This window comes from Ammospiza caudacuta, chromosome 1, assembly GCF_027887145.1.
Source record: "Ammospiza caudacuta isolate bAmmCau1 chromosome 1, bAmmCau1.pri, whole genome shotgun sequence".
Classification (NCBI taxonomy): domain Eukaryota; kingdom Metazoa; phylum Chordata; class Aves; order Passeriformes; family Passerellidae; genus Ammospiza; species Ammospiza caudacuta.
In genome coordinates, this window is record NC_080593.1 from 136,685,701 (window position 1) to 136,711,060 (window position 25,360).

General features: G+C 36.9%; 2 protein-coding genes across 3 annotated transcripts in view; one reads left to right on the forward strand and one right to left on the reverse strand.

The window, feature by feature from the left end:
- The window catches only part of CNGB3 (cyclic nucleotide gated channel subunit beta 3), a 59,674-nt gene extending 54,636 nt beyond the window's left edge, over positions 1 to 5,038 (forward strand). Inside the window, exons 16-18 of the mRNA XM_058817888.1 lie at positions 856 to 1,002; positions 3,499 to 3,679; positions 4,805 to 5,038. Of these exons, the coding sequence (XP_058673871.1) occupies positions 856 to 1,002; positions 3,499 to 3,679; positions 4,805 to 5,038 (562 nt within the window). The remainder of the gene's footprint in view (positions 1 to 855; positions 1,003 to 3,498; positions 3,680 to 4,804) is intronic.
- Positions 5,039 to 8,110: 3,072 nt separating this feature from the next.
- Positions 8,111 to 25,360, reverse strand: part of CPNE3 (copine 3) — a 28,920-nt gene continuing 11,670 nt past the window's right edge. For both annotated transcript variants that reach the window (XM_058820367.1, XM_058820375.1), the window contains exons 6-17: positions 24,950 to 25,021; positions 24,120 to 24,203; positions 22,448 to 22,537; positions 19,047 to 19,145; positions 17,821 to 17,907; positions 17,175 to 17,234; positions 16,070 to 16,203; positions 15,590 to 15,644; positions 15,437 to 15,488; positions 14,660 to 14,793; positions 12,346 to 12,582; positions 8,111 to 10,960 (exon numbers count right to left, since the gene is read on the reverse strand). In XM_058820367.1, coding sequence (XP_058676350.1) covers positions 10,850 to 10,960; positions 12,346 to 12,582; positions 14,660 to 14,793; positions 15,437 to 15,488; positions 15,590 to 15,644; positions 16,070 to 16,203; positions 17,175 to 17,234; positions 17,821 to 17,907; positions 19,047 to 19,145; positions 22,448 to 22,537; positions 24,120 to 24,203; positions 24,950 to 25,021 — 1,215 coding nt within the window. In that variant the 3' untranslated portion in view covers positions 8,111 to 10,849. The remainder of the gene's footprint in view (positions 10,961 to 12,345; positions 12,583 to 14,659; positions 14,794 to 15,436; positions 15,489 to 15,589; positions 15,645 to 16,069; positions 16,204 to 17,174; positions 17,235 to 17,820; positions 17,908 to 19,046; positions 19,146 to 22,447; positions 22,538 to 24,119; positions 24,204 to 24,949; positions 25,022 to 25,360) is intronic.

A 25,360-nucleotide genomic window follows, 5' to 3' on the forward strand; every position in this document is an offset into this window, starting at 1 on the left:
GATTCCTATTTGCTGGGGTTCAGAATATCTTTTTTAATTACTTTTAAATTTACATAATACTAAATGCTCTCTAAAAATATTAATTCACTGGGAAATCTTTAAAGGATAAATTTTGGGGTAGATCTTGAATAAAGTGATAGAGCAATTTTAATAGTAAGGACAGAATGCAAATTCTCTTACTTACCAGCAGAGCTGACAAGTGAAGTCTCTTCAATAGCTTGGTGCAGGATGAACAATTTATTTTTATTTGTACATCTAATTCTTTCTTATATGTCCCCCCTCTGGCCAACTGCTGCTAACTAAACAGGTCTAATGTCTTACCTTCAAAACAAAATAGCCTTCTTTTCCTGGCAGACACATTTGTAACTGTCAGCCTGAAAGATCTTCCTAAACTGCAGTGTTCATTGCCAACATCTAACATGAGATGAGGTATGTGAGAAAACCGAAAACATGAGCCCCACAAAAGTTATTCACTCACGAAAAAATCCTTGGGGGAGAATCATTTATTCACTGTAAATAATGCTGCTCTACTACTGGTGCAAGTAATTTTCAGCAATAAAACTGAGGATATGCCAAGTTCACATAAGAACTAAAGAAAGTGCAGTCTGAACTGTGGGTATCTCTATTAGCAAAACTTGTCACAGTCCTTAGCAGCTACATGTGCCTGACCTCCAGTGACAATTTGCCTTCCTGAGATGGAATTTCTAATCCCAACTGCACAGGGCCTTTACAGAGCACTGGACAGAACAGCCAGCCCCATGAGCTTTACAGTGACTTTAGTGGAGAAGCAGCAGCAGAGAGATTCCTCACTAGGGCAAGTAACACTGTGACTGATGGTGTTTATTTTCATTCCAGCCTACTAGCTGCGGGGGGAGGAAATCGAAGGACTGCCAACGTGGTGGCTCATGGTTTTGCCAACCTTTTCATTCTGGACAAGAAAACACTCAATGAAATCTTGGTGAACTATCCTGACTCAGAAAAACTTCTCATGAAGAAAGCAAAGTATGTCCTAACAACAGTTTTTAAATCATACCATTTGGCTGCAAGGTGGACAGTCGTGACTTCTAGACGATTTGCATTCCTTTCTTGGAAAATAACAGTTGTAAACACATTTGGTGCTAGGGGTCAGATTTCCCTGGTAGTTTCTAGTTGAAAGCATGGTCTTGGAAGGAATCCAAGGGTTGTGGAAATGTGGTAAGTAGAATGAAATCCTGAATGTAGTTGCCTCATGCATTATATTTAAGGTAGCAATAAAAAAAAATAGGAGACAGGGACACATATCAGTACTTCTTAAATTACCAAGAGAGAAACTGTAGGACAGATATTGGTTAAGGAAAAGTTTTTCAAAGATGCAACAAAACATTTGCAATTAATTCTACAGAGATATGCTTCAATGCACCCACAGATTTGTATGAATTTCCAAAACCTTAAGCAGCAGTTAGGAATGGATTGAAAGTAAGGCCTGACAAGATGGAACTACACAAATCAGATACCTGTGCATTTCATTGAAAAGCATTCCTGAATGGGATTTCAAGCCAAGATTGCTTTTCACCTTCCTTTGGCTGTAGCTTGCTAGGATCACCATTTTCACAGCTTTGAAAGGGCAAAGTGTTGTCAGATTTTGTCATAAAATTATGACAAAATGAGTACCTTGCTACCTTGTAAAAGATCCAAATATTTGAAACAGTTTGTCATTATTAGTATACTTCAGCACCCCTAGTGGTCTTTACTGTTGTCTCGAATTGCTATCAAAGGTTTGAAGGTTGGTCACAGACTTGAAATTCCCCCAAAGACTAAACATAGCACGGGAGAGACATTTTGTTGTTTGGAAATGCTAGCAAATGGCTGCACTCACCCTGTTGTAACAGCCCAGGTAGTCAAATATCAGTATCTTGAGAATCATGATGCCCCTGAGGAACAAGGAAACCAGACACAGAATGGGCTGACTGCTCAAATGTCAAAACTAGCATTAACAGGTAGAAAAGGGGAACAAATGCATGGACCAATGATCCCCAGCATCAATCATTCCTGGCTTTTCTCCAGCTTCTATCTAAAAGTAGTATGACCTTGTTACTCCTGTCTCTGTCCCACACTGCCTCTTCTCTTTCTTGCCCACCCTAGGTATATTCTGCCCATCCATTAAATTCTGCTTCCTCCAGATAGCCTTTCTAAACTGTGGAGCTAATCATACACCTTCTATATCTGCACTCCCATTTGAGCTCAAAGACCTCTCTAGGTATCAGACTAAAAACAAGACATTCTGTTTGATTTTAAAGATATGCACTACCTGCCCTGTGCAGGAGGCCACGTTCCTTACCAGTCAAGGCATCCACAAATTCTGCCAAAACTAGACACAAAGATGAAATTTGTACCCTGTTTTCATAAAGATTGTGGTTATGGTCAGTTTTGGAATGAAGTTACCAGTTGCTCTGCCCTGGAAGGTTTCCATTAGAGTTCTTTTTGGCCATCTGACACCCTTAAAGGGATCCTTGAAATAAACTGAAAGGATTTATTCAAGTAAGAAATTTGTTCTATTATCACCTGCCCAATAACTCCTGTATGTTTTTTGCATAATAAAGCATGCAAGCTGCTAAAGCATACCTTTTTATAATTTGTGACAATGAAATTAAAAAAAAGAAAAAAAAAAAAGTAAAAAAAGTAAGTAAACCCTTCACTTCTGAAATTCCCAATGTACAAGATGCTGGAGAATATTATAGCATTATGGGATTTACTATACTTCAGACTGTGAATATAATCTTCACTCACAAAGAACCTTAAGTTAGGGCTTTTGCAAGGATAGAAAAGTGGCCTTGAAAGCATGGGAACCCTCTGCTTTTTACTGGTCCCATTTATCTTGGATTTTTAATCTAATCTTTACCCTCATTATTCATTCTCAGTTCTTGTCATTATGGCTGCAAATCAGTGCAGCTACGGAACGGTGTGAAAACCTAGTCTGCCACAAGGCTGGCAGTAGTGTTTGTATTGTCAGGGTGTCTTCTTCTACTGCAGAGGACCAAAACTAAGTACCACTGTCTGACCTGACCTGTGAGAGATGAGCCACGCTGGAAGTTACTTTGGTAAAGTATTTCCTCCAAAAGTGCCGACTGGAGTCCTGGTGGAGCACCAAATGCTCTCTGGGTTTGCATCCAGAAGGCCAGATAAGAGACTGCCATCTCAGGATGAGGCACCCATCTCCCTACACACCTCTTCTTTCCTTATCTTTCTCTTTGATCTCTTTTGTGACACCTTAATTTGAGCCAGCCCTTGTTTGTCCTCCAGGATATAGGTAAGCAACTCCAGATTTGAACAGTTGCCTCCATCTCTACCAGAGCCTAGGGCAAAACTTTTACTGTTTCCCATTTTGCTCTTGTCACTTGACCTAGGAACCAAGAAAGAGCCATCAGATCTTCAATATCATAAATGTGGTGTTTCAACTTTGCAGGAACTTCACTCAGTTTCACAGCACCATTGTGTATTCTTATCCACTTCTTTCTCCAGGGTGCTGCTGAAGCAGAAGGGGAAACCTCCCCCAGGACCACCAGTGCAACAGCCACGGGGCTTGGCCAGTCTCTTTGGGCAGAAACAGGAAACTCCAAAATTGTTTAAAGCAATGCTTGGAGGAAAAGGAAGAGAAGGCCTTGCTAAGCTGCTGCAGCTGAAGAAACAACAAGAAACTCAGGTAAAGCCACAGAAAACATTGTAGAATCTACTCAGAGGGCTTGGGCAAACAGAGTAGATGAAAATGCAGCCTTGCTGCAATCAACAGCAAAAACTCCCAGTAGCTGAGATATAACCACTTTTCCTAATCTCTGTAAACACTAATTCTGAAATTTGGCTCCATCTTTCTGAACCTGGACTTTATGCAGACCAGAGAAAACCAAAGCAAGGAAAAAAAGCAAGCAAACAAAAAATCCTCTAAGAAAGTAAGGATAAATGGATTTTACAAAGGTCTTAAGGGCATCTGATCTTCTAATTTTATGCAAACAACAGTAAATACAGAAATACCCAAACACAGTAATCTGATCCAGCTGACTCGGGCATATGGTGAACTTTCCAACTCAGTGTCAGATCTCTGGTAAAAATCCTGAAGACAAACTATGAAGTGTAGCCCACACAGCTAAAACTGATTACATCTCTAATATCTTGCACTTATGAGAAAACTATTGTTTTAACTGATGAAAAATAATTCCCACATAAGACCTTGTTCTGAGAAATGTTAATGTTAATAAGAACCTGCTCACTTCTACATATTTACCCAAAGGTGATAGAATTATTTTCTTTATAGCTGAAATAGCTGTGGTTATATTTAAGTAAAATAAAGAACTTTGCACTTTGCTCGCATCAATGACTATAACAATATGATTGGAGCAGAAATACTGCTCATTTTAGTGTGTATTTGTGAACTTATTAGCAAATAGGCTTGACCAAGGAATGGGGGCAGTGTGAAGTATGTTAAGGTTTACATAACACTCTTTCTTTCTCCACTAGTTTAAGGACATAAAGGAATGTGAGACCTAAGGAAGGGTTCTGTACCCCAAAACGGGTCTGTTTCATCCCCCTACATTAGTAAAAAGCAGATGTTTTTAATATCCACAAGTGTTTTCTAGGTTTTATACTGATATTCTGATTTGGAAATTGCATTTTTCATTTAGAAACCAATTTTCAGCATCTGAATAGAAGTTTACATGTGTTGCATACCATTAATAAAGTTGTCATGCTGTGCCTGTTAATGGCATGTGCAGAATAGAACTACTTCCTGAACTTCCTTTGCAGTATTGGAAAACATTAAACTTCTTGTTTCTAGGAAACGAAAGCTGAAACAGAGACCAAGCCTAAAGAAGAGGAGAAGAAACCTGTGGAGCCTGCAGCCCCCTCTGCACCCCCTGCTAAAAAGGAAAAGCCACAGGCAGATGCTAAGCCTGCAGTTATGCAGAGAACAACGAGTAAGGAGTCTCTGATCATTAGTATGACACCATCCCCCAGAGCAGGAGAAGGAGAGATCCTTAAAGTTGAAATTAAAGAGAAAGAAAAGAAATAGATGGTGCTGTGGGGTGTGGCCCCATCTATTTGTCTTGCTACATTCAGAGGCCTGGCTGGACTTTGCTTTTGGGTATAGAATACAAAAGTAGAGGCTACGTGTGAGAAAAATCTACTCCAGCTCCTCATCTTCCTGCCCTCCTCTCCTGGCACAACTGCACAAATTATTTATATTCTTAACCTTGACACTGAAGAAAGAACTGTTGGTGTATTAGAAATTACGGCTCAGATTGTATTTCACGACCACTTGTTTCTTGTTTTATTCATGCTCTCCCTTTTCTCTTACTCTTTCTTGTTCCTACTTCTCTTCTTCCCTCTCCTTTTTATCCTTGCTTTCTTCCTGTTGTTCCTGTTGCTCAGTTTGCTCTTAGCTTTTGTGTGCATTCTTTTCTGTTTTCTCCTCTGCCTCCCAATAGTTATCCTTTTCCTTGCTACTGGCCTACTGTTACTAAGGTTCCTTATGTTTCTCTCTATCTTTCTCCCTCCTCCCCTTATACTTCTAATCGGTGACCTGGGTTTGTGACCAGCATGGCTCAGAGCAGACAGCAGCTGCTATGTGTTGGGATGTTTTACCTCGGGACAGAGGGCAACATAACAAAAGCATTGTCAAAAAATAAATCCCAAAATCTGCAATAGGGAAGCAGATTATAGAATTGTTGCCAGCCCTCTGAAAGCATAAACATCTGCTCCAGCTGTCTTTGATTCTGACAAATTAACATGGGAAAGAGTTCACCCTCCAGATGTGACATATAATTTTGGGCTGCTGATTTACTTGCTTGATCTTGTCAAGGGGTTGGGCATGCTCCCTGTTACATCTCATCAAGTAAGCACTTGATAGAGCTGTCTGAAGAATCTTGGTATCTAAACCAGCTACTTCAAAAATAAAGGCTATTTTATAAAAAGCTGGATTTACACTTTCTGGCTCTGCATTGCAAAGTTGCAACCCATGCTCCAATTGTTCATCTCCATCATAAACTTAGACTAATTGTGCAAAGAGAAACCTGTGTCTCCATGTCTTAGCTACACCACATTTGTGAACTACAGTAAATCCTTCATGAGCGCCACAGCTGGGGGATACAGCCTCCCGTGCAGGAGCTCCCACACTGCCAACCTTCTGCATCGACTCATCAGTCTCAGATGCAGTATTACACAAAAGCTTGAAGCTGTGCTTTAACTTAAACTCCCAACTACATTCTTTTCTTCTATGGGTTTGTATCTCCTCTCTCTCCCAATCCCCTTTCAGATACCACTGGATGAACAGTTTTGTAAACAAAAAACATTATGCACAGGCCAAGCCAAGAAGTGGAAAAGCAGGCTTCACAGCTCCTTGGCTGACCAGCACCAAGGCACCATGCCAAAATAAAACACTCACTTTGCAGGCTATATATGACCCTACAGGCTGTGCATCCTGTAGGCCTGTTCTTTAAAGCCTTTCAACTTCTGTAATCACAGGCAAAACTGGAAGCCTAACCAGAATCAGTGGGAAGTTTCTCCAAGTAAAAGCTGAATGAGTGAATTCCATATGTTGCATATTCCGCAATCCTCTGACGAGACCCAAACCATAATGTCTTTCAAAAGAAATTTCTGCTGCATTAGCAGTGAGGTGAAGGTTCAACTGCTTTTTGGAAAGAACCATCTTTATTTGTATGCAGCTAGTCATTTGATATGTATGAAAAAATGACATCACAAAAGAGGGAGAAAATTTTAAATTGTTTCATAAAGAATTATTCATCTATTGCACATCCAGGACTGTCTCAATGAAATCTCAAGATTAGAAATACTGCTGAACTGTTCCATGAATGAGACTTTATATGAATAATAATACTCTATGAATTGCAATATATAGTTTCACATCCTTTTTGTTGAGAGAGTTGTCAAAGCATTATGGAAGGGGGGAAAATATTCCCCATATTTTAGCATCTTTATATGAATGAGTAAAGCTCACTCTCATTGAAAAGAACCAATTCCCTTCTGCCTGCACAAATGCTACCAGGTAATTTTGAATGTTCTCTCTATGCACATATTTAAGTTCATCAATCACACACTGACATAAATTACAAAGTAAAGGCTGAGACTGCAGCACCAAGTGCTTCAGTGCAGTGACAGAGCTTCCCACAAATTGCTGCTTTGCTACAGCTCAGGTTTGCAGAAAAGTTTGACAGTTCTATCTACAAGACTACTGTTATGTACAGCTCTTAAGTTCCTTAGACCCAAAAGAAACTAGGGGAAGTATCAGTGCAGAAGACAGTGGCCACACATAAAGAACATCCATCTGGTTTTCTGTGACATCCTACTTTTCTGTCATTGGGGTATTTTTCCTCTTCCCACAATTCCTCCATTCTCAGGGTTGGCAGGCACAAGAAGGCTGCACAAATCGAAGTTGCAACTATTTGTATGGTTTTCACCAGACAGAATGATACCAGAAAGTTGTATATTTACTACAGGTGTTTATTAATTACGTCTTACAAGATGTAAGATGTAATAAATTCTTTCAGGAACTAATTCCACCCTGCAGATTCTAGATTAGTGAAGAAGCAGAATGAATTGCTCTGGTGCACTTAGAAGATGCAGTTTCCAGTGTCACAGTTGTCTCTGTGTGGAATCGCATTCCCCTGCAACACTGGCTCCTGTATCTTAGTGTCCTAATTCAGTCCCTCAGATCTGGCTACATTTGAATGTAAAGAAACTAAAGGGTAAAGTAGGATAAGGTATTTGAAAATTACAAGTAACCATCTCTCTATGCCTCTCTAACTAAAATGCAGAGATTGTTCTGGGATAAAAAGTTTTGAATAATTGTATGAAACAGCACGCATGGGAGAACTCTAATGTGGCACAGAATAGGAAACAGTCACAGTTAAAACTCTCCAACTACAGAATAGCTTCTTGCTAGAAGCCTGTTTAAGATGCTTTATGAAGAATAAACTGCAGAGTCGTAACCACTAAGTGGAAAGGCATTTTTTCCTCTCCCTTTTATACTTGTTATAAATCTGTGGCATACTTACCATAGGAATCACAAAAACAGCATTTAGCATTACACAGGACATGCTGAACACAAAAGCACCACAGAACAGTATATTGAAATGATAGTTTTAATGCACAGGTATTGTAAATCAGTTAACTTCATCAGAACTGAAATACATATAAAAGTAAAAAATTCTGGTTACAGGTGAGCTCTCTGCTGTACATATGTATATATTATGACCAATACAAGGCAAAAAGGATCTGATGACAAAGATTGCCATACATCACTTCTATCACAAGGTGGTGCCAGTGACCTACGAGCACATTCACTTTACAAAACTTGGACAACATTTTTCTTTGTCACCTGAAAGCTGTTAGTGCACTTTTAACACGTGAAAATAAACAAAAAATGGCAAAACAGCACAGTAACTCCCCTTGACTCACAAACTGCTGCATTTCTTCACTCAAAATATCACTTCAGCCTACCCTGGAAGTTTTCAACAGGCATTAGCTGCACTTCTCTAAGTTATAACAGTTCTTGCCACGGTCCTGTCTAAAACATTTAGTTTAAAAAGAATAGGGCACACTGAGAATTAGATGTTGTTGATATGCTATTTTAACTCTCTAAGCTTGAGGAACATGGGAGCAATTCTCTAATAAGAGGTAATGAAATCTCTACCATAGAAACTCAGAATTTATGTGTAGAACGCAGACAAAACAACAGGTTTTCTTTTACATGCAGCAGATACTTAGTATAGCAATACATACTAACACACTTAAATGCACTTCCATGGCAACTTAAAATGGAATTGGTAACACATAACACAGGTGCAGCATTTTATCTTTGGCAGACAGCTCAGAGGAACTTCAGTAGTATCCTGTACTTCTATCAGTAGTACTCCTATCATCCACTACAATTAATGCAAAGTATTAATACTTTGCATCCAGTTCTCTGTGTACATGAAGCAGACAGCTGTGAAACAGTTTACTCTTCCAAAATCATTCACTCTCAATTTGCAGCAGTGTGATTTAGGTTTATTATAGTAACTTCCTCGATCTCAATATTTTGAGTTGCATATGTGATACGACACTTCATTGTAATTTATACATAAAGTAGTAACAAATTTTAACTACACTGATAAAAAGATGATTACAGATTTTTTTTTACATAAATATATTAATTACATTTTAAAAAAAGAAAGAGCTTGGCTTAACATGAAACAAACTCTCTTCCTTAACATTTCACTACTTGATAGTATTTAGGATCCCCTTCCACCAAGAAAAATGGAGTGGAGATAATATATCCATTCATGATTGATTGATAAATGTCAACTGTCTACAAAGCATTTGGTATGTCTTGTTTAATATAATCTCAATAGATATATCCTTCACCCATCAACGTTAATGTGAATTCAGACTTTCTACAGGATTATACATGTAAAACACAAAAAAAACCCCCAACAAAAAACAAACAAACAAACAAACAAAACCAAAAAACCAAACCAAAACAAAAAAAGCAGCACACTATGCAGCTCCAGCAGCTAAAAGTCAAATACACTATGACCTGGTGAAATCTTGAGTGTCCAAGTGTGCTAAATTTAGCAGTAGCCCATTCTGTTCTTACATACTAGAGCCAGACCATCCACATGAGATAAGTTGGATGTCTAACTCTAAACCACTTCAAAGGTGAAACTGCAAAATTAATGTTCAAGATTGGCATTTCAGAAGTGATAAATGTGACCTTTCCATCCACTTATGTTACACACAGTGACAGGCTCAGAGGAGATCCTCAGCAAGCAGTATGCAGCTGGAGGTCAAGAAACTTTCATTTATTCACTAAGCAAACACATGATTTACACTTGGTATAAAAGGTGAAGGGAAAACTCAACCCAAGTAAATAAATCAGAAATGTTTTGCCCTAGAGAAATGCAGTACGATTATAGGATTAGGGCTTGAGAGACTTGACTTTATTGAGTCTTCCTAAAAGGAGAGAAAAAGGGAATATCGGGTTTTTGTAGGCACTTTTCATTAGTGGGCTCATGGAAAAGCAACATGACTCAAAATATGACAAAAGTAAATACAAGTAGTAATTTGAAGAACTTGCTTTACCTCAAAATATGCAGTTCTAAATCAGAGAAAACTTTTAAACTAAAAACCAAATTCCTACTTCACAAAAAGCCCTTTAAATATCAATAGTCATGACTGTTTTATGGGGGGGAGGTATGGAACCCCAAAACAAAACCCCTACCAAAATAAATCTGGAATTTCCATTTTCCAGTACACTGCACATTGGAACACTTACAGCCTTTACAGTAGTAGCCTCATAGGCCAGTACTACCATGCTGAGATGTCAGAGGTTTACCTTAATTCACCCTACTTATTCCCATACTACCTTAAGAGAAGGCATAGTATGAAAGAATATATACTTTAATGACTTCTTTGCCTTATGTTCACACAGCCCTGAATCCCAGGCATTGCCCAAAGGCACTGAAGTAGCAAAGAAGAAACAGCTGTGCAAGGAGGGCCTTTACACTCTGTGGCACTTGTCTGAATATGAAACACCTGTATCAAAATTGTGTTATGGTGGCTTAATAGAAACTCTTTTTTCCACTCTTATCAAAATCAAATGCATCCATGTAAGCACTCTCTCTCAAATCAACATGAAACTTAAATACCATTACATTTTTGGCCCTTTAAAGGCACACTTGGCAAAGTGATTTGTAGGCAAAAGCTAACATGTGGCATCATGATACAGAGGCATGAGTACACATATACAGAAGTATATTGAGAACCAAAGTCTGTAGATACAGCAAGTAAAGCAAGCACAAAGTCTTTCCTCTGCTGAGCCCATTCATTTTGCAGCAGGATTCTTAGGAGGCTGAAGTTTGTAGGTGCTGAAGTAGTTCACCACTTGCTGAGGGACTTCTGCCAGGACACACTGAGCCAGAGCTTCTTTGGGAGACTTATAAAAAAAGAACACCAAGCATCAGTTTCCACTAACTGCTAATGAAGATTCTAAGGCAAATAATAAGCACCTCCTCTAGGAGGCCAATTTAAAGTCTGACATTTTACAGAGGATTTACACAGTGCCCTTGTATGACAGACAGAAGCTTCCCTCTTACCTTCTCACTCCTGTTACCATGAATCAGATGGCTGTCTTGTGCCATCTGAAGTAACAGGAGCTGAGTAAAGGGCTGCCATGTCTGAAGACACCTTTTGTCACATGAAATATGCAGTGCAGGTATCAGACTTCAGCCATGTAAACATACTTCCACTATCTGCTTAAGATGACCCTTCAGGGATTCGTCTAAATCATCTGCAATCTTTTGCATCAAGTCTCATCCACAATAACTATGGATGAGCAGCTATGAGTATTTCTATGGAGCAGCTCTTCTGTAGATACTGTTTTTACTGTAAGACTAAATATCCATAAGAAAAAAAATCTCTTTCTCTAGAAACTGAAAGCATGTGAATATATAATATACTGAGCAATGACCCTAGTTAATCTACATCCAAGCGCATTACTTGATAAGCATATTCTGTATTGATTTTGCTTTCTCATTTCAGTTTGCCTGAGTTACTCAGATTGAACTAAGAATTTCTATTAAAAGTAAAAATATAAAAGCAAAATAAGAAGTTGTAAGGGGTATTATTAACAAGTTAATACGAAGACATGAAACAAAATTAGAATATATATTTGGATGGAAATAAAAATATTGATATTATTTGCCCATCCTGAGGAAGTTTTGGTGGTTCTTATTTAAGTCAACTATTTTCAACATTATGACACTTAAAATTTGACTTCCATTGGCCTACACATACATTCTTGGATTTTACAGAAATTAAAGAATACCAGGACTTCATTCTTTCGCCAGCTTTTTTTGGTATTTACTTTTATGAAAATGAAAACTACCACTACTACCATGGTCACACAGAGTTTCTACTGATTTTGACCTCCCTGATTATAACTTAGCCTTGAATTTTAATACTGCACTAAATTGTGAAACTAATTCACATTCATAAATGGGCATCTACAATAAAAATAAAAATTACCATAAGAAAAAAGTAATAGTAAGTTTTTCCTCACAAATAAAAAAAACTATCCATTCATTTAATCAAGTCTGAGGGAGTTTACAAGGGTCATTCAGGTGCAGAAACTAGCCAGAAATGCAGTGCTGGAAGTAGAAACTGAGGGATTTGGGATTTTTTTTTTGTATTTGATAAAGACTTGTTTTAAGAGTACATATTGGATACACCACACAAAAGCTTAGGATTAGATGCAGGACATCCTAGCAAGCCCAGCATACTTCTACAATATTTATTAAGCATATCAGTAAGATTACTTACATTTTGGAACTTCCTGAATGGCACAAATTGGACAATGTCTCTGACAGCTGGTTCTCCTGATGAGGACCTAAGAACTCCATCGTCACCATCAAGAAACTCCATGGCATCAAAGTCTGCTCCTCCCACACCAACAATGATAATGGACATGGGCAACTTGGAGGCATTAATTATGGCAGTCCGAGTTTGGTCAAGGTCTGTTATCACACCATCCGTTATGATCAGAAGTATAAAGTATTGCTGTCAAACCAATAAACACTGTGTTATGACAAAGAAACAGCAAACATTTAGCCATGTACACTTAGAAAAACCCACATACAGATACACATACAAACTCACAACACTACACAGTGTTGTCACTTTGGCACGTTCAGTGCGCTCACTGAATTTTACAATCAAATGTCTAATTTGTGGTCAGGCTTCATCTGCACAATCTGGAAAAACTTGTAAGGACAACATAATCTTTTATAAAAGGTGTCAATAAGCAGCCACCATTCAAAACTCCAGTGGTATCACCGTTCTTTCCTCCAAAATCCCCAGACAAACCAACAGCTAACCTATTTCCCCATTATTTGTTCTGAGATAGAAGGCAGTTTACTGAGGTTTTGGAAAGGTAACATCTTTGAAACTTTTCTATTTTTTTCTTTTCTGGTCTATCAATACCTTTATGAAACACTACCCTTTACTTCATTTATTGTATCCAGAAAGTCCTAAATCACACCTTTCAGTGCTGAAACACACAGCCATTTCCAAATTCCTCTAATTATGTTTTCTAGTTGCTTCATGAAGTTAATTATCAAGGTATCTTTGTAGTACATCAGTAACTTAATTAACTACCACCTGAGTTGCTTCCACTATTCTGTCGGGGCTTCTAAAAGTTGGCATCCTCACTTCTGTTCTGGATTGGAGCACCAAAAATGAGCTAGAAGTACCAAGTCTGGAAATTAGCAAACACTTTTTGAATTTCCAGTGTTCCCTCACTTCATTTCATATGATTACTGAATAGCATAAATTCAAGTCCCCAAAGATTCCCCCCATTATTCCTGGAAGCCGCTCTTCACTACTTTCCTTCCCATCTGCCTTCATCTGCCTTCATATAACTGTTCTTCCCTTATCTTGTCTTTTTCCTTGCTTTCTGCCAGTCTGCTCCCCCACGTCAGCAAGAACATCTATAAAGCAGTTGTGACCACAGAAAGCTATAAGCAACTATAGCAGGATATCACATCATACTGGATTTATTTCTCTCTTCTCATACTTCCTCCATACTGGGAAAAAAACCAGCATCAGAATCAAAAGCCAACCCCAAATCACTATGATATGTATTAAATGTCAAGGTAGCAAATTGTCTTCAATACATCCTTTCAGGCAGGAAAAACAAATCTCTTGCTAGGCATACTACATAAAAGTTAAAAAAAACCCAAACAAAAACAAAACCAACAAGAGGTTTGCTCCTTTCCTGACATATAGACATACATACATATATACATATTTATACATACATATTTTTATTTTTTTTACAGCTACTAGTAAAGGACTACCAAGGTAAAATCTTAGCAGCCTCATGGCATATGAAAATCCATTGCTCCTTTTCAAATTGGTTTCCACAGATAAATTTACATTTTAAATAGCCAATTTTATTTCCTGATTTTACAGGACATCCAATACACCAGTATTTGTTGTCATCCGTGATTTAGGATTTTGTGAACTTCCATGCATTATCAACATGACTAAATACTCACAACTTGGTCTTCAGAATTTCTATTTTTAATATGGTCAACAACTCATGTATAAAATGTTAATATGAAGGAGGGCACAGCCCATACAGCACCTAAACCTTTATAGTACAGGTAATTATCTGTGTTGGTACCTATGTGTCAGGAGCTATACCATCCACTTCTTCACTACCTTAGTTAATCCTCTCTCCCAGCTATCTAATGTTAAACAAGGGCTAGTTGAATTTTTTTCTTAGCTGAGGTTAAATCACTGTCTTAGATATAAAGGCCTAAATTAGACTTTAGCAACTGTATAGCACTGCAAGAGCTTTCAACAGAAGATACCATAAAGGTGTTGTGTACTTCTCAGTTTCTATTTCCAATCTGAAGAGTTTATTTATTTAATTGGTTAAGAGGACTGTTATGTACAATCTGCAAAAAACAACTAGTTTTTCTCTTGTTTTAAGGGCAACAAACATTTATTCACAAGGTAAAGCCCAACTGTCAAATGAATACACTCACAAATTTAAAAGAGAAAAAAAGTATTTCTAAACAAGAAGGACAATAAAAAAGTAGAGAAACAACGAGTACCATAAAGAACTTACAGATGCTGTTTGCTGCTGAGTAGCTGCAGCAGCAAATCTTGCCACATGATTTATAATTGGAGAAAAATTTGTTGGTCCATATAACTTCACTTGAGGAAGACAGGCTCGATATGCATCAACAATGCCTTGGATCCCTAGAGAACAGAAACAGATCTTTCATTTTTTTTAATATTAGATTTAGGGTATTTTGAAGCACCTGATTTTTCTAAAGCTGTATAAATCAGTTACTTGAGGTGATTTCGCAAAGATTTAAAACAAACCATGGTGGGGAAAAAAAGCCATGAGCGATGGAAGCTTTCCCCTTTGACCAATGCTTAAGGCACATACATAAGATGATTTGCCTTGTGTGAACAGACAGGCCACATACTCTGTGCTCAAGGGTGTGAAACAACTACAGCAATTCTCTTCACCTGGCAGCTTGTGGTGGTTGGTAGTCTGATCAGAGAGGCCACACTGAACAGGCATTAGCAGCACCACACTCAAACCAGACAACTCCACACCAGCAGCTAAGTAGCATAAAGTGTCTTGACAGCACAAGAGAACTGTTCCCAGCCCTGTGCCCTGCCTGTTTAAACCACTTCTTTAACAAATCATTACAGAAGACAGATGCAATGCTATTTCACCTAAGTAAGAAATTGGTTATAAAATTTTTGCTGCTACAGGACAAAACAAATTAATTAATTACAACAACAAACTTCAGTTCATTTTTCAAGTGTCTTGATGCTGTCAACTTAGGTATTTTATTCTCTAGGTCTGATGTTACTTTCTCAAACTTACCATTACAGAATGGGTTTGAAGGATTAAAATTTATTGGGAACTCATGAGATACCTGTGAAGACACAGAAAACAAAGTCAGGACTGCATATACAATCTCCTCCTGAAGTAAGTGCTTTCAGCTGCCTTAGGTAGTGAATTTACACATTCCATTACCTGAAAGGAGGGAGGAATTTGTGCACCAAATCCAAAGGCTGGAAACATCTTATCTCTAAAGAAGCAATTTTAAAGAAAACAAAATCAGTACCTTCCATTAAAAGCTGCCATAGATCAGTAAGTATAGTTATCAGTGCTGCTTTTCATCATTAAAAATGTTATTTAAGAGGCAAAATTAAACAGAAGTTCCTCACTGTAATTGTTTCTGGGACCCAAAGTAGTCTTAAATACCGAACTGGCAAGAATGCAAGCATATATTCAAATCAGTGCTGCTCTTTTCATCCATTATGAAAAGCCCTGCTGGTCTGCAGTAGACACAAGCTTACACTTGCAATTATAGGATGGTATTTTAGTTCTATAACTTACCTCACAAGTTGCATTCCAGTATATCTGCAGACATATTCAACACTGGTTTAAAAAGCTACCACAAGTGTCTATACATATGTGAAAACATGATCCAAATAAAAATCTAACACTTACGTATCATAATCCTGAACAACCATCCCGACAGACCAAATGGCTGTTAGGTATTCATTAACTCCATCGGGGCTGAGGTAATGCAGAGAGTCCGGAGAGCGAGGGTCTCCATTGGAGCCTGTAAAATCTATCCCCACCTGCCAAATGCAGCATTCATATCTCATTGCTCTTAAAGGTTAAATTATGCTTCTTATCTCTGGCAAAGCCAAAGTGAAATCCATGAAAGAGTAGTAAACACGACATCTACAATTCTAACAGGCACAGGACTTGGATGCAGGTTTCTTGGAATATTAACACTCTTCAAACAATGTCCCAACAAAAGCCTCAAAAACTCTGCATCTCTCCAGAAGGGCCAAAATTACTTTCATCTGAATCACAGAATGGTTTCGCTTGAAAGAGGCCTTCAAGATCATCCAGGTCTAAGCTCCCTGCCATGGGCAAAGACAGCTTTCACATGACCAGGTTGCTGAAAGCCCCATCCAACTTGGACTTGAACACTTTCAGAGATGGGGCATCTGCAGCTTTTCTGGGCACACTGTCAGGCTTTCACTGTGTTTACTTTCAGTTACTATTCACAGCAGCTCTTCAAAATCTGGTAAATTAATTTAATTCTGTATCTTGATACACACACACACACCTTTCTTCTCAGAAGTACAACTAGTCAGGCTCCACAGAAGCCTCTCTGACTTCAACAGGTCTTTTTTGCTTTGGTGATGAAGCATGTTAATAAGGTGAAGATATCGTACTGTTAGTTGTGATGAATTTGGTTCACAAATTACATAACTTAAGGGTTCTAACCCATATGATGACCTCTGTGTGCTGCTTTCAAAGAACAGTAAATTTCTCACTGATCTCCATCCACACAACTTAGCTAGTTCCTAATGAACATAACCATAGGTTCAGAACCATTTGCCAAGAGTAAAGACTATTTTTTTCTGAACAGACTAGAAGCACTCTGGCAAAATAGCATCCTGCTCCATGCTACAGAACAAAAATGAAGTTGACAAGGAAAAAAATACAATAATCAAATAAAGTACACAGCCAATCAATACTATACTTCAATTTGCTCCAAAACTCAAAAAGTATTCATATAAATGATTTAACTTACGGTGAAATTCAGCTGACACCCACCCATGATGTAATCAAGGAATGTGCACTCTACAATAATCTAAAAATAGAAGACAGAAATTTTAGTTTTTTCAATGGGAGAAAACCCAGCTAATATTATTGTAGCAACTTCTAAGGTTGCAAATATGCTGTTTTTACCCATTAAAAGCATTAGTTTTGCCCTAGAGCTATCCCACCCACTCACTGCAACCAGGATATCTGCAACACATGCCACCATACAGTCAGTATGGCTGCATGACAGCATCCGAATCAAGCCTTCAACAAAACTATAGACATACACCAAAGCAGCTCCAAAACAACTTTCATTTATAAAATAACACATAATTCTGTCATAAAATTATGACAGAGTTTTTTACTTTGCCATAAAACAGCAAGTTGGGAAATGCAGTGGTTCAGAAATTACTTAATTCGTTAAGTGACCTTTCTTCTCAAGATAAAGTGAAGGGACAAGGGGGGACAGGTATGTAATTCAGCTCTCAATTTGTCTTCTTGTACAAACCAGAGTCCCTTAAATATTTTCTGTATGTGGAACTTTCAGACATTTTAAAGTTTCTTACAATTTGAGGATGAAGAGTTGTTACACCTTAACACTTAAAACCAGAATAATTCCAGAATATATTACTGACCTCACAATGCTTAACACTCACAATGCCAGAGTTTTTATAGTTCTTTTTCTTCTGTCTTTTCTTTTCATTGATGCACTCAAATTCAACCTGCATGAATGCAAACAAATGCAACAAAAATATTATCGTATCATTTATGTAACAAGTTTAATCATCTTTTATTTCAGGATTCATACTTTGGGCTTATATTAAAAATGAAGTTCATTTCATAATCCAGCAAAATTAAACCCAGACTGCCCAATATCAGCAAGAAAAAAACATTCTCAAGATAGAAATCCTCTCTTATCCAAAAGTCTACAAACATATTTGTTTTGACAAATGTATTTCAAACAAAGAAAGAAATTCTGTACCATTCTCCCTATGAGGATTCTGCTAACAACTTTCTTTTTGCTAAAGACATAGCAATTCAAACAAAGCATCAGTGTTTCCAGAAGCTGTGGCTGCAATTACTATTATTTTTATTATTTAGTATAAATACAACACTCAAAATATTAGGAAAGTACAAGCATGCACTCTTGTATATAGATTCCAGTATTTTTAATGCAGAAATAGTTCTGGAGGTTTTACAGGACTAAAGGAAAATATGGTAAAACATAAAACATATTGATAACACAGATATCTATAAAACAAATACTTTTATGTTATTTTTGCTATGCTAACTTTTGTCTTCCACTTGTAAACCTTGCCTATTGAAAGGCTTGGAAACTATTATAGTTCATAAGATAGGAAGGGTAGTATCACTTTAGAAAAAAGCCACTTAATGTAACATAGCTGCATTTTTGTGCAGTGGCATAAATACTGAATTTTCTCATATTCACTGAAGTATACATAATAGTTAATAAGTGCCACATTTGGCATAAAGGATTAAATAATATTTGAAAAAAATACTACAAGCTTTGGTCTTTTAGCTGTAGTTAAATTTGTGCTGCATTCTGTCTTTTGACCATCCAGTGTTTTTTTATTTCTGTATTTTTATGATTAGTGAATTTTTTTTGTGCTGATGGTGGGACATTTAGATACATAATAATAAACTGTAACCACAACCCTAATCCTAGGAAAATGGATGAACGATGCAAATGCTGTTTCAGCCTCAACTACAATAGCAATGTCAAGGCATGACCTAGCCCAACTTGGAGGTCACCCATGGCCAGGTGACCCAGGTTTTGCTGCAATATGAATGAAACAGCTTATCAAGAACACCCAGGCACCTTAGACTGTGTAACACTTACAGGTGATGACCGAGATGCTTCCTTCAGTTTTGACATCGTTGTTTGAAAACTTCCTATGAGATCATGAGACCCATCACCATCGTAGTCATAGCACTCAACCTAAAATGCAGCATTACTTAGTGTAAGTAACAGAAATGGCCCTACAAAAACAATGAACACTGAAACGGCAAACCTGAACATCCCAATCCCTGTATCTTTTATATCACAGAGTTTTTCTTGCATTGAAGTTTTAGAACTGCATAGGGTTGCACTTAAAAAAAATTAAAATTGGGTAGATGCCAATACACTCAGTCTTGAATCTAATCTTCTACTCAAGTGAAGGAGAGATGAGAATACTAAGTAGTGTCAGGTCTTACATGAGGAAGTAACATCAATTATATTGAAGAACTATGTTTTGAGAGTGATGGGGTGTTGGGAAGAGTAGGAAAACCACACAGGGTATTTTACATTCATCATGAATCTGAGCATCCAGCTAAAAATTTAGTAAATCAGTTATGTAAACAATCACAAGAGTTTTAGTAACACTTTTATGTTACTTCATTAATCTTCAAAATAACACAGAATTCATAAACATATGAAGGTTCAGCCCTGAAGCTAGAAACAATATATGAATTTTTATTTTTTAAGATCAGAAAACTTAAACAGTGGATCTGTTAAACTTTGATCTACACTTCATGGATCTGAATGTGAACTAAAAATCTCTTTTCTTACAGTGAGAGTTGAATGATAAGCTTTATTATTTAATCAATGCACTCTTCTAACAGCCCAATCTGCCAAAGAAGGCAGAAGTGAAAAGCAGTTTGTTTTTTTCTCTTTGAAAATGTGATCAATGTACCTTTCTACATAAAAAGCTGGTTATCTATAAAAGCTTATGTGAATTTCATCCACTTCTGATATTTTATTTCAGTTCAGCAACACAGACATGAGAGCTAACTTAATCAAACCACATAAAAATATACTAAAATAATTTAATAATGATGATGATAAATAGAAACAATAATAAATCAAGAGTCAAGTAGGTATCCCACATTACTTGGAATCAAAATGCAAGCTTCGACAAAAATATTCAGAGTATGTATGGCTTAAACTGAACAGCTATTTGCATGTCCATCTTTCAAGTCTAAAAATATTGTAACTTACATTCAAGAATCAATTTAACTGATTACTTGAGCATTTCAGATAGAAATAAAAAAGCAAAACAAACAACTTCAACACACACTTGATATTCTGAAAGAAATTAAATTTCTGACAACAAACAGGAATATTGAAGCACAAAACATGATGTGTAGATTGGGAATTCTTCTGCACAGAACATACCTCTATCTTGCAGTTTGCACTACTACAGCATTTTGAATTCACTAATAAATAAAAAAATGCATGCACATGCACTGAACAGCACCTTAAATTATACAAGCAGCCAAAGAACCAACAGGCTAATTAATGTTCATGGCAAATACTATGTAAATTCTTCTGAATGCCATAAATTATGCCAATCAAATACTCAGCAAAGTGCTTCAGTAGCTGAAATTTAAAATGTAACATATTTCCTGACCCAATAGTTCTGATACCTGCTAGCACAGTTGGTAAATATATCTCCTTTTTATTTCAAAGGCATAAAAATTTGTCTTGCTTGATACGTTTGACCCATTTAAGCCAATTTTTAATATTTATTCCAGACAAGAGAGAAGCATTTCCTTTCTTTCCATATATGCCCTCCTGGACATGCAATAGCAGTAGGGAACAATGTGATTGAACATATTTTTCCCAGCAGAATTAGGCATGCATGCTCCAGATGAAAGACTCACATTTGAGACACAGAAAACCTTCACTGACTGCAAACACACTCACATGGAAGATAAGCATGAATCCAGAAGATAAAGGATCAACTTGGTTTGTGCACTGCTGGGCATACACAAACTAAGCCTTTCAAGAGGTGGAAAGCCACTCATAGAAAAATTGCTGGTGTTACTTACTATGCCAAACAGCCCATTACACATGCAACTGTATGCATACAAAAGTGTTAAAGGCATTGTTTAATCTTTCAATAACATTCCATAATACAATCCTGACTACATTTTAATGCTTGAAGTGATAGATCTTGCGTTTCTAAGTTAAGGCATAATCAAACAGCCTGTCTGCAAGTCTATAACAATTCCAAGTCAAGTCTATTTCCTCTGGATATAAACCTGCACTTCCCAGGCAAGATTTCAAAAAACAGGTGACAGAGCTGAGAGTAACTCTTCACAGATACATTTAGATCAATGGTCTATAGCTTTACTATGGCTGTTTACTGAAAAGGAGAAATATATTTATAGTATATGGAGATGTAAGAGCTATCACAGCTGTTTTGGGGACAAGGGAAGCAGAAAGAGATGAGATGGAAAAAACATAGAAGCAGCAAGGGAAGAAGGTGCTGGGCTTGTAAAGTTGTTCATTAGGAACTACTCCATAAATACGTATTTAAATCCATTCAGGTGCTGGTAACACCCAGATCCCCGTGGCTGTTAAGGATTTTCCAGGACTGCCTCAAGCCATATGACTAATACCCATTACATGCAAATCATGCTCTAAATTTCCCTTCCCAGAGGAAGAACATCAAATATAGAAGTTTGCTGCATTTGGGTTTTCAGATTTCTTTTTCAAATGCTAAAATACCAGGTTTCTAACATGATCATAATAGCCTATAAATGGCATTTTGGTTGGCTGTTTATCCTCAGTTCCATCCCTAAAGGTAATTTATGAAGAAAAATATTCACTAGTTAAACACAATTTATTCTAGATAAAATTGGAAAATAGAAAACATTAAAACCCTGGTAGAACTATTACTTCACAGGTTTGATTAACTTTCTGACAGAAAATTCAGTTTTATATGAAGACAAAAAGTTGCTAAAACTGATATTCACAAGTTATAGCTGACCCACATCTGTTAGCTAGTATATTAAGTCTAATTTATTTTATCAGGCAGTATATTAAAAATTTCATTAATGTTACCTGTTGCACCAATAACAAAGTATTACAAGATCCATCACATAGAACAAAGCATACTCTAGCCTTCAACATGCTTCTTTCACTGCACAGTAGCTAATACTGGTGGTGTTAAAGATAACGTTAGAACTGTACAATAAAAATAAGAAGCTGCATTGGACGTTTCAAAGACATTTGTGTTCAGCTGGTTTCCCAGACTTTCAAAGACCAGCTTCTACCACACAATACATCACAAATGTGAAGTGTTTTCCTTTTTTCCCCTAAAAAATGTATCTGTGTCTTTCAAATAAGAAACCTAATATTTTCAATTAAATTTGAAACAAAAAACCTGCAGTAACTAGAATAACAAATCTTCCCCTTGTTACATATTTTAACTTTTAATGCATTAATTTATACACACATTTAATATATGTTACCTTGATTGACTTATCCATGTCACTGTAACACAGAGAATTGAGAGAGATTTTAAAGGGCCTCCAAACAGGATTCAGGTTGTTTTTAATAACCTGTTGGGAAAAAAAAAAGGCAGAACACTATTGTTCACAGGGGTGGAAAGTAACAATCATAACGGGTCATACCTTCATGCCATGATTTTTGTGTGCAAACAACAATTGACTAATATTGCTGTCAATGCACTACAAATCCCAATACACAGGATATAAATCAAGCTACTCTTACTATGCCATATTTCAAAAGAAAAAGATTTCTCTTTCAGCTCCATTTTTTGCTAGACTTCACTATCACCTACTTACACCCTTCAGCCACTGCACAGTAAAAAGTTAAATTTATCATTACAGAAATAAGACAATGTTTGCTTTCTTTTAATAAGCACACATATATACATGCACATATAAAGCCATGCATTACCAAAAACATGTGCAAAAATATTACATTGCAATTTCTGAATACACTGGCGCTTCAGAAATTACAACTCACTCCCACATATTATTTATTCTTAAATGTCATTTATGGAAATATGCCCCTAAGAAATTCATGGTGTAGTAAAGTAAGAACAGTGCATGAGGATAAAAGGCCTCTCAAGTTAAAATCTCAAGTGTTATTTTACAAATAATACTGAAAGATCTTCAAAATTTGTCTTTATCTGTAAATATATCCAATACACCAAACAATGATCTTACAAAAGCACAAGAAAGTACACATAGTATGTGCTACTTAATTAATACCACCTTACAATAGTAATACTTTCAACACTGTAGGAGTGTTGTGAAAAATCTCTCTTCAAAATGAAACCAATAAAAACAGTAGCTAGAAAAAGAGAGGTTTTTTAACCAGTAGCATAAAGAACTAATCCACAAGACATTTCTAGGGTGAAACATCAAATTCTGGATTTATTCCTAAAGTAGATGACTGAAATCACAATAGAAAAGATGCACCTTAAGCAGAAGAATCACCTCATAGAGAAACTGTGACAAAAAGGATTTATAGTTCTTCAACGTCCATACTTCAAAATGAATACAGTCACCACTTGCTATGGGTACAGCACCTGAGCTGTAATGGGGCCTGAGCTGCACTGCAGTGAGACATTCTCAAGCTACTCTCAGCCTGTCAGTTGCTGTCACAGGACCCCTACCCCTCCTCCTGGGTGAAAGGCTGCTGCTGCTCAAGCACGTATCCCCTCACTCTGCATTCTCCTTGGCTTGCCCTTGCTATGCAAGCATTTAGCACCATTACTTTCACTAGTAAAGGGTACAGCCAGGTGACACTTTCCTAAGAACAGCAGAGTCAGGAATGCCCAAGTCCTACCCCAGCACTTGGAAGAACTAAGCAAATGTCTCTAAGTATGCAGCTCTTTTTCAAAATTTTTCTTTTCTCCTAGATTGCTGAAAGTTGGAGGGAAAAAAAAAGTGCTTTCTTTCCAAACAGAATGGCATATATCGAAATCAGCATAAAGAGAATAAGGTAGATTTCCCAGAAAAGTCAGTGGAAGCGATGATGCAATTTCTAACTAGTCTGCACATCAAATCTAGGATAGTCAATTCTTTTTGTAAGGCATTTTATATCTAGTGCTGTGACACACTGGAAATTAAATAACCTTAACCTCTTTGTTGTTAACTGAAAATATCCTACCTCTGTTCTGTGAACCATCACCCAGTTTCCATCTCCAGTCTGCTTGTGGAATTCCAGATAAGGATCTGACTTTCCAAAAAAATCCTGTATTTAAATAACATGCAATTATTTCAGAACAGCCATTAGAGTGAATACCATTAAATGCCAGTTAACACACACTTAGATTAACAAAAAGTAAATTCGGGGAACAAAAGCTTTAGATGATGAAATGCAAATCTGATTATATTACCACCTGTGAAAGAGGAAAAGAAAGTGGTGAATGTCCACACATCAAACACCTGACAGTTCAAGCAAAATACTTATACCTATAAGTACTACAGTAGATAGACAGGAAACTAAGGAGTTAAAAAAAATATCATGAAATCAGAAGGTAAAAATAGAAACATTTTTCTAATTTTATTTTTTAAAGTCTCTCGATAGCCAGCACTACAGTAAACATAACAAATTCATACACACCAAGTACACTTTTTACTATTTATTTCAGAGAGGTAATGGGCAACCATTTATATATCCATTGAAACCAATGGATATACAAAACTCCCTATTATTTATGAATAAATGTAAAGATTTACATTTAAACAACATTACATGTTGCTCACAGACTACCCCTGAAATGCATTTATCTTACTTAGAAATACATTACAATTCATTTCAAAACAGTCAATGAAGTTACTCTGCAGGAATCTTACTTCAATTTCTTTTTTAGTATAAGTAAAATCTTAATGGATTTTATTTTATAAGCAAAAAAGAGAAAGAATACTCAAATGTTTCCTGCTTTGACAAGACTCTGATTTACTACTTTATCAGAGAAACAGCAATCACTTAAATACCTTATTGTCCAGTTTCCTTGCTTCTAATTCCAATACAACCACCCTGTTATCCTTTACTTCTTCTGCTGTAATCTAGGTAGGCAAACAAAATATTTCAGTTTACTCATATTCACAGAATTCCTATGACATGCCCATTAAAAAGGCCCTCATGTTTTCTCACAAGTGAAGCATTAAAAAATGGGGGTGGGAAGGAGAGGAACAATTTGATTTGACACTGGGATTCGATTCCATCTATTTGCCATAAATGATGGCACTGACAAAGATATGCCCCAACCAGAAGCCCATTGGATGCCCTCATGATGTTTGCAATGGGACTTATAATTCAGAAGGCAGGCTGCTATTTGATGGCAAAGATAGATTAGTGGAGGAAAAAACTGCTTTACAGCATTATAGAATAGACTCACTGTATTG